The 7,327-nt window shown below is 59.6% G+C and overlaps 1 protein-coding gene across 3 annotated transcripts; it reads left to right on the plus strand.

Annotated features, from left to right (window-relative positions):
* The first annotated feature begins 1,992 nt into the window (after positions 1-1,992).
* On the plus strand, positions 1,993-7,279 carry ASB6 (ankyrin repeat and SOCS box containing 6). Of its 3 annotated transcripts, none has more exons than XM_059072002.2 (6): positions 1,993-2,255; positions 3,277-3,488; positions 4,485-4,591; positions 4,692-4,800; positions 5,539-5,625; positions 5,727-7,279. In XM_059072002.2, the coding sequence occupies exons 1-6, from the start codon at positions 2,143-2,145 to the stop codon at positions 6,392-6,394; spliced, it is 1,296 nt and encodes a 431-aa protein (XP_058927985.1). In that variant the 5' UTR covers positions 1,993-2,142; the 3' UTR covers positions 6,395-7,279. The 3 variants fall into 3 exon arrangements, with proteins under 3 accessions (XP_058927985.1, XP_058927986.1, XP_066896636.1); XM_059072003.2 differs by having other exon boundaries at positions 3,277-3,458; XM_067040535.1 differs by lacking the exon at positions 4,692-4,800 and having other exon boundaries at positions 1,999-2,255; positions 3,277-3,458.
* Positions 7,280-7,327: the final 48 nt, after the last annotated feature.

Genomic DNA, 7,327 nt, shown 5'->3' on the forward strand with positions numbered 1-7,327 from the left:
TTTGGACAGAGAGACAGACACAGGGAAGAAGGCCATGTGAAGACAAAGGTAGGCAGAGATTGGGGTGATGCTGCCACAAGCCAAGCCATGCCCGGGGCTGCCAGAACCTTCCCTAGTGTCTTCAGAGGGAGCATGGCCCTGCCTACACTTTGACGTCAGATTTCTGGCCCCCAGAACCGGGAGAGGATACATTTCTGCTGTTTGAAGCCACCCGGTTTGTGGTGCTTTGTCACCACGGCCTTATGAAGCCAGGGCAGAAGGTGGCCTCAGACCAGGCTGTGCTCACGACTCCCAGGTCGGCCCTGGCCCCCATTCTGGGTGGGCCTCCTCCAGTTACCTCCACGTGCTCTAGCCTTCTCCAGGCCCCTCGGGGCTCTCACCTGTGCCACGGAGCAAGTGACCCGGGATCAAATAGGGCTGTGAAACCTGGGGGCTGCTGCACCATTCAGGGCCTGGGGATCAATTGAGGGGTGGGGTGTGGATCCTTCAGACAGGGGCAGGCATTCCCAAACCCCCAGGGTAACGCCTGGGGAGACTGAGGCACTTCAGAGCAAACCCCCATACAGATGCGCCTTGTTGCCAGATAGGAACTTGGGCCCAGGTGCCCGATCTTCTGATTTTTACCAGACAAGCTGGAAATCTCCATTGCCGTGTGAGCAAAAAAATGTCCCAATTTCACTTAAGGAGAAGACACTTCTTCCTGGAGTGAGAACCAAGGCAGATGTGCGCTGGGAACCAGGGACCCTATGGTCTGGAGCCCCTTCTGGCAACCCTAAGCTGGCCTGTCCTAACAGGGCTTAAACCCCACCCCTCTTTCTTGCTCCTTTAGGCAACAGAGGGGCAGGCGAAATGAGCACTTCTGAGGCCTGATGGGGATTTTAATAGCTCATCACTTGATACGCACAGCAACCTTGTAAATCGAACAATAATAACAGTGAGCGATTTTCCAGCCCCTGCTGTGTACTCCACACTGCTGGGTCCCCATAGCTGGACCTGGAATACTTTGGACGGGGTTTTCTTGCTAAGACTCTTTTTGCTCTTGGCAGGGGAGCCTTACTCTATCTATCTTTTAACATTTAATCATAGACACACGGGGTTGTCCTTAAATTCATCTCTAAACGTTTTCTACTTCGCTCAACAACGCTTGCCTCTGACAGGTGCCAGGTGGGAGAGCTCCCGCGCCCATGTGGTGGAAGTGGGGGTAGACGGGAGACCAGGGCTGCCACGGGCACGGCTGGGACTGGCGCACCTCTTCATAACGGACTTTCCAGAATCACGAAGACATCAGGGCTCCACTGTGGGCCTCAAGGTGTGGAGGTTCCAATGCGAGGCCCAGGACCGGATGCCTACACCCCAGAAAAGCGGCCCCAGGCTTGGGCTCCTTCCTGCTAGACTCCACTTCCACCAACGGTGACGGATCTCTTGATCCAGGTTCTTGCGTGCGTTTGATTATCCCCATTACACAGATGAAGAAATTAAAGTTCATTGAGTCCATCAAGGCAGAAAGTGGAAGGAGCCGGCAGCCTGCGGGGCCAGGAGCTCCAGGGGACAGAGACTTAGGAATCATCCCCATCGCCCGTCGGGTTGGGTGTGGTCCAGTCGGCGTGGGGCGAGGCGAGAGCCAGGCCCAGCCGTGGTCCTACCCGAGTCCAGGGCGGCTTGCAGGAGCCGGGGGTTCGAGTCACCTCCACCGCCGGAGGGAGTTGGACAGGGGTCAAGCCGGTGTGCTCGCTCAATGGGCGGAGCTCGGACGGCGCCCAGCGGCCGCGGGCGGGATCGCAGGGCGGAGCCGGGCCGGGCAGGGAAGGGACGGGCCCTCCAAAGGCTGGTATCCGGTTGGGCTGCACGTCCGCGCCCTCCAGTCCCTCAGGGCCAGCCCCCCCCGCCCCCAGCTGGCGCGCCCAGTCGCGCCGCGGTCTTCCCAGCCCGCAGAGGGCGCTGTCTCCCCCCGCTCTCTTTCCCGGGCCGGAGCGGGCCGGAAGTTCCAGAGTTACTTCCGGCGCGGAGCAGCTGGTTGGGCGGTGCAGTGGGCCGGCGAGGGGACTGGACCAGCCGTGGCCAAACCTGGCCGAGACCGCGGCCCCCGGAACGTGCCCAGTCGGCGTCGGCGTCTCGGCCTCGGCGGAAGGTGCGGCCGCCGCAATGCCGTTCCTGCACGGCTTCCGGAGGATTATCTTCGAGTACCAGCCACTAGTGGATGCGATTCTGGGCTCTTTGGGGATCCAGGACCCCGAGCGGCAGGAGCCCCTGGACGGGTAACTCGCTCCCTTCCCGCCTCCGACATGCAGCTGCATCCCTTTCATTGTCACTACAAACATGGCGGGGCGAGGCGGGCGGTGACCCCGCCTGACAGATAAGACTGAGACGGCGGTGGTGAGGGCTCCCAGCTAGAGCAGGCAGGGCCGGAGGGTGGGGTGTCGATAGGGCCTCCGCCTCAGGGCCCTGTCCTGTGCCCTCCACCCTCCACCTGGAGTTGCAGAGGAGCAGGGTGGAATCTGTGAGCAGTGTGAAATGCGCTTTCCATAGCCGAGTTTGCACAGGCGCGGGTCTATCCGTGAACCGGTGGGAACGGTGTTAGAAGGCGCATCGTTCAGGGAGACGTCAGTGAGCTAAACCCCCAGCCTTCATGATGCTTGTGTTCCAGAGGAGAGAGACCGACAGTCATAAGTAAACTTAAGTAAATAGTGTATTAGGTGGAACAGAGAAAAGAGCAGAGGAAAGGGGCATCAGGTGTGCGTTTGGGTTATCGGTTGGAATTGGCCAGGGAGGTAGGTGGGTTGGGACTTTGTGTGCACTCAGCCTTCGGAACACCAAATGTCTCTGGGTGTGAGCGAGGGAGGAGATCTGCTGACTGCCCTGGCTGTGGGGTTGCCTGGGCTGGGCTGGCATCCTCTGCAGCTCAGAGACAGTCACTGTCTGCGGTGGGGGGTTGTCAGTGTCTGATCTTGGCCACAAGAGTTCCCTTCAGTGCCAACAGCCCAGGTGTATGAGCCTTTGTACCCAAGCCAGGGGCTAGATTCTCTGGGCCGCTTGGAGGGAGGCTGAAGACAGCCCCAGTCCTTTCTCAGCAAACCCGAGGAGTCTGCTCCAGTGAGCAGATCCAGCTTGGCCCTCTCTACCACTGACCTTTTCTGAAGAGACTTGCAGCCCCACGGAGGCAGGGCCCTGCCTGTGTGTGATAGCAGGAGACTATAGGCCACCCGCCCACGGGGTACCCAGCCAGCTGGTCCCACTGCTGTCCGCACCCTCAGCTGGTCTCCCTTTCTCTTGCCCCAGGCCCAGTTATGTCGCCAGCGAGGAGAGCCGGATCCTTGCTCTCACCGAGCTGCTGGAGAGAAAAGCCCACTCTCCATTTTACCAGGAAGGTGTGAGCAACGCCCTGCTGAAGATGGCCGAGCTGGGGCTGACGCGTGCAGCCGACGTTCTCCTGCGGAATGGGGCCAACCTCAACTTCGAAGGTCAGCTGGAGCCCAGAGGGGCCGGGCTGGGTAGGTGGCTTAAGTGTGGCCCTGCTTTGGGTGGGTGGCCAAGCCTTCAGGCTCTGCTTTTACTGTTCTCTTGGGAGATTCTTCCCTCATTTATGTCATGGGTGATGACTAAGAAAACCCACATTGGGTGGCCTCCCATCCCCCTGCGGGCTTTCAGATGGCCCTTAACCACCTCTGATCAAGAGCGAGTTTGTCACTGCTTCTACCATGTGATTGCTTTAGCAAACGTTGCCCCAGCTCCCGGCTGAATCCCTGCTTCCGTCAATGGGAAAATGTGGCTGCTGGCGCTGTGCCCAGAGCTCAGGGAATGTAATTTTCTGCCACTTGTTCTGAGCCACCTTGCATTCTTGTTCCTGCCACAGGGAGAGGGGAAAGCAGATAAGACACACTGGGCATAAATGACAGCAGGACGGTGTTGGCTTCTGGCTTGTGTGCCGGGGGACGGTGATGGAGCCGTCTTCCTTCCCTCTCCGCTTCCACCCGGGGAGGGCAGGCAGAGTCGGCCGGGAGACATGCAGGGCTGACTTGTGGCCCACTGCGGGGTGTTGTGCTGACACAGGATGTGGCCAGGCGTGTCTCCCCTCCCCCTCTGAGGACAGGCTCAGAGGCTTCTGGGCTGTCAAGGAGCTGAGAGAGGTGGGGGAGGCATTCTGAAGTCAGCCACTGGGAGACCCAGCTTTGAGAATTTGCCTTTTATTGCAAGACTTGAGGAGCTGTCGTTCTGGGCATTCCTTCCAGCAGCCCTGTTTAGGTCCCATTTAACAGAAGGAACAAAAACCCAGATTAAGTGCCATGTCCGTTAATTAGAACACCCCCAGGACCCCAACCTAGGCCTGACTCCATGCGCTGTCTGACGAGGACAGCTGTGTCCTGACCCCTCGTGGCGCTGGGAGCCCTCAGGTCGGAGCACCGGGGCTGCGCTCCCAGGCTGCTCCTGGGACCCTGCGAGAACGTGCTGACCGGCAGGACTGACGGAAGCTGTGTCTGTGCCCTCAGACCCGGTCACCTACTACACGGCCCTGCACATCGCCGTCCTGCGAAACCAGCCTGACATGGTGGAGCTGCTGGTGCGCCACGGGGCCGACATTAACCGCAGGGACCGGGTAAGAGCCGGGTCCGGCCTGCTCTGAAGGGGGGATGTGGTCGGGGCCCTGAGCAGCTCACAGGCCCCCGGGCCGACATGGCTGCGCTTTCCTGACTCAGATCCACGAGAGCAGCCCCTTGGACCTGGCCAGCGAGGAGCCGGAGCGCCTGCCCTGCCTGCAGCGCCTCCTGGACCTTGGAGCAGATGTCAACGCGGCCGACAAGCATGGTGGGTGCCTCCTGTAGAGAAGCAGTGTGGGCCTGGGCCGAATTGCCTTGTGAGGTTGCCCAGGGTAACCCAGGGTGATGGCTTGGCAGGCAGGCTGGAGGCAGCCCCTCTGATGGCACAGCACGGCTGGGTGCACACTGGTGCGTTTTGCTGACTCACCGAGGCTTGAGAGGCAGTGCATCATCGGGCCCGTGAGGGCACCTGTAGGAGGAAATGGGGTACCTGTGCGCTCAGCTTCTGAGGGACGGGGCTCCCAGTTGGGAGAGACCCAGCCTGGGTCTCAGGTAGCATCTCAGGGTCTAGAAAAGTCCTACTTCCCCTGGCCCTTCTGTTCCCATTTTTGTGTGAGTGGAGAGAGAATGGCCAGAAACCTGTCATCCTCCAGGCAGAAATAGAGACACAGATGTAGAGAACAAGCGTATGGACACCAAGGGGGGAAGGCGGCGGGGAGGCTGGGGTGGGATGTACTGGGAGGTTGGGACTGACATGTCTACACTGCCACGTGTAAAACAGATAGCTAGTGGGAACGTGCTATATAAAAAATAAATAAATTCAAAAAGTAAAAAATAAAATAAGACTCAAAGAAAAGAAACCTGTCACCCTCAGCCCTAGCTGAGAGAGGTCAGTCGTTTTCTGATCCCGAGGGTCTGTGTTTCCCTTGTACCTCTGGGGTTGGCCTGACCCCGGCCCCCCGGCCCCCCGGCCTCGCGCTCCCCGCCGCTCACTCTCGCTCCCTAGGGAAGACTGCCCTGCTCCACGCTCTGGCCAGCAGCGACGGCGTGCAGGTCCACAACACCGAGAGCATCCGGCTCCTGCTGCAGGGAGGTGAGCCTTGCCCCTCCACGCTGCCCCCTGGAGCACGAAGCACTGCTTCGCCAGGGTTTACGGCCCCTCCCACCGCCTCTTCTCCCTCCGGGTCCTTCTAGGGGCGGATGTCAAGGCTACCACCAAAGACGGGGACACCGTGTTCACCTGCATCATCTTCCTGCTGGGCGAGACGGTGGGAGGCGACAAAGAGGAGGCCCAGTTGATCAACCGCTTCTGCTTCCAAGTAACGCGGCTGCTGCTGGCCCACGGCGCAGACCCCAGCGAGTGCCCGGCCCACGAGTCCCTCACGCACATCTGCCTCAAGAGCTTTAAGCTGCACTTCCCTCTCCTGCGCTTCCTGCTGGAGTCCGGGGCCGCCTATAACTGTTCCCTCCACGGCGCGTCCTGCTGGTCCGGCTTCCACATCATCTTCGAGAGGCTCTGCTCCCACCCGGGCTGCGCGGAGGACGAGAGTCACGTGGACCTGCTGCGCAAAGCTGAGACCGTCCTGGATCTCATGGTGACTAATTCCCACAAACTCCAGCTGCCTGAAAACTTCGACATCCATCCCGTGGGCAGCCTGGCAGACAAGATCCAGTCCCTTCACTTCTCCTTGAGGCAGCTGGAGAGCTACCCCCCACCCCTCAAGCACCTGTGTCGCGTTTACATCCGGCTCTACCTTCAGCCGTGGCCTGTGGACGCGAAGGTCAAGGCCCTACCTCTGCCCGACAGGCTCAAGTGGTATCTCCTCAGTGAGCACAGTGGCACCGTCGAAGACGACATCTGACAGCTCCGACTGCAGGGAACAGGGTCTGGGCAGCTCAACCTGTTGGTGGATTTAAGTACCTGTGGCGGCCTTAGGGGAGGACCTTCAGTCCCGTCTGTCAGAAGGTGCGTGTTGGAGGCGAGACTGGATCCTTATTGAGGACAGAGAAAGCCAGGTGGAACCCGGCAGCTGCAAGCACTGCAGTGGGGAAAGGCTTCTGTCTTCCAGGGAGATGGCCCCCACTTCCCTCTGGCAGCACCCCCAAGTCTCACCCCACAGTGGAACAAGGGACAGGGTTTTAGATTTGGGACACGTTCGTATCCTCTTAATCTGAGGGAAGCACCAGGCATTTAGAGAAGCAGGGTAGCTCCGAGACCGGGCCCTGCTGCAGGCTGCAGGAAGCTGGCCTGTCCTGCGCGGCGATGCGGCCGAGGCCGGAGCAGGCGGGAGGGGCCCGTGGGATGCAGCCCAGCTGAGACCCTTCACACGCACCTCTTCACTCCAGAGTCTGTCAGAAAGCAAGTGCTTTTGGGCAGGCAGGGAGAAAGCTGAGCTGACTCCTGCGGCCACTGCAGCTCTGGGCCCAGGTCGCCCACCAAGGTGCAGGGCTCTGCTCTGGTGGCAGCTCTGTTTGTGCCAAACCTGGGGTTTTGGGGACCATGCCTTCTAAAAAGCAATCATGCATGACCAGGGGCTGTCTTTCCAAAATGTCCCGCTTTGTGAGGGTTCATCTGACGGAGAAAGCCACCGAGACTGAAAGCCAACCTCCGCCCTGTGCTGAGCCCTCACCAGGCTGTCTGCAAGTCACACAAGGTGGTCACTGTGAATTGTGTAAATGCCTGGGAGATGAGCTGAGACAACCAAATGATACATTATAAAATTAAACTGATTTCTCTTGGCCTTAAAGGTCCTTGTATAACATTTTGGCCCCGCCCTTTCCCGAGTTCAGGGTAA

The sequence above is a fragment of the Kogia breviceps genome, chromosome 8 (assembly GCF_026419965.1).
Source record: "Kogia breviceps isolate mKogBre1 chromosome 8, mKogBre1 haplotype 1, whole genome shotgun sequence".
NCBI classification, from domain to species: domain Eukaryota; kingdom Metazoa; phylum Chordata; class Mammalia; order Artiodactyla; family Physeteridae; genus Kogia; species Kogia breviceps.

Excerpts from the sequence above, each read along its gene's own strand:
- ASB6 (XM_059072002.2), top strand. The coding sequence starts at position 2,143 with ATGCCGTTCCTGCACGGCTTCCGGAGGATTATCTTCGAGTACCAGCCA. Across the intron at positions 4,592-4,691 it reads ACATTAACCGCAGGGACCGG|ATCCACGAGAGCAGCCCCTT; the intron begins GTAAGAGCCGGG and ends TTCCTGACTCAG. Across the intron at positions 4,801-5,538 it reads CAACGCGGCCGACAAGCATG|GGAAGACTGCCCTGCTCCAC; the intron begins GTGGGTGCCTCC and ends CTCGCTCCCTAG.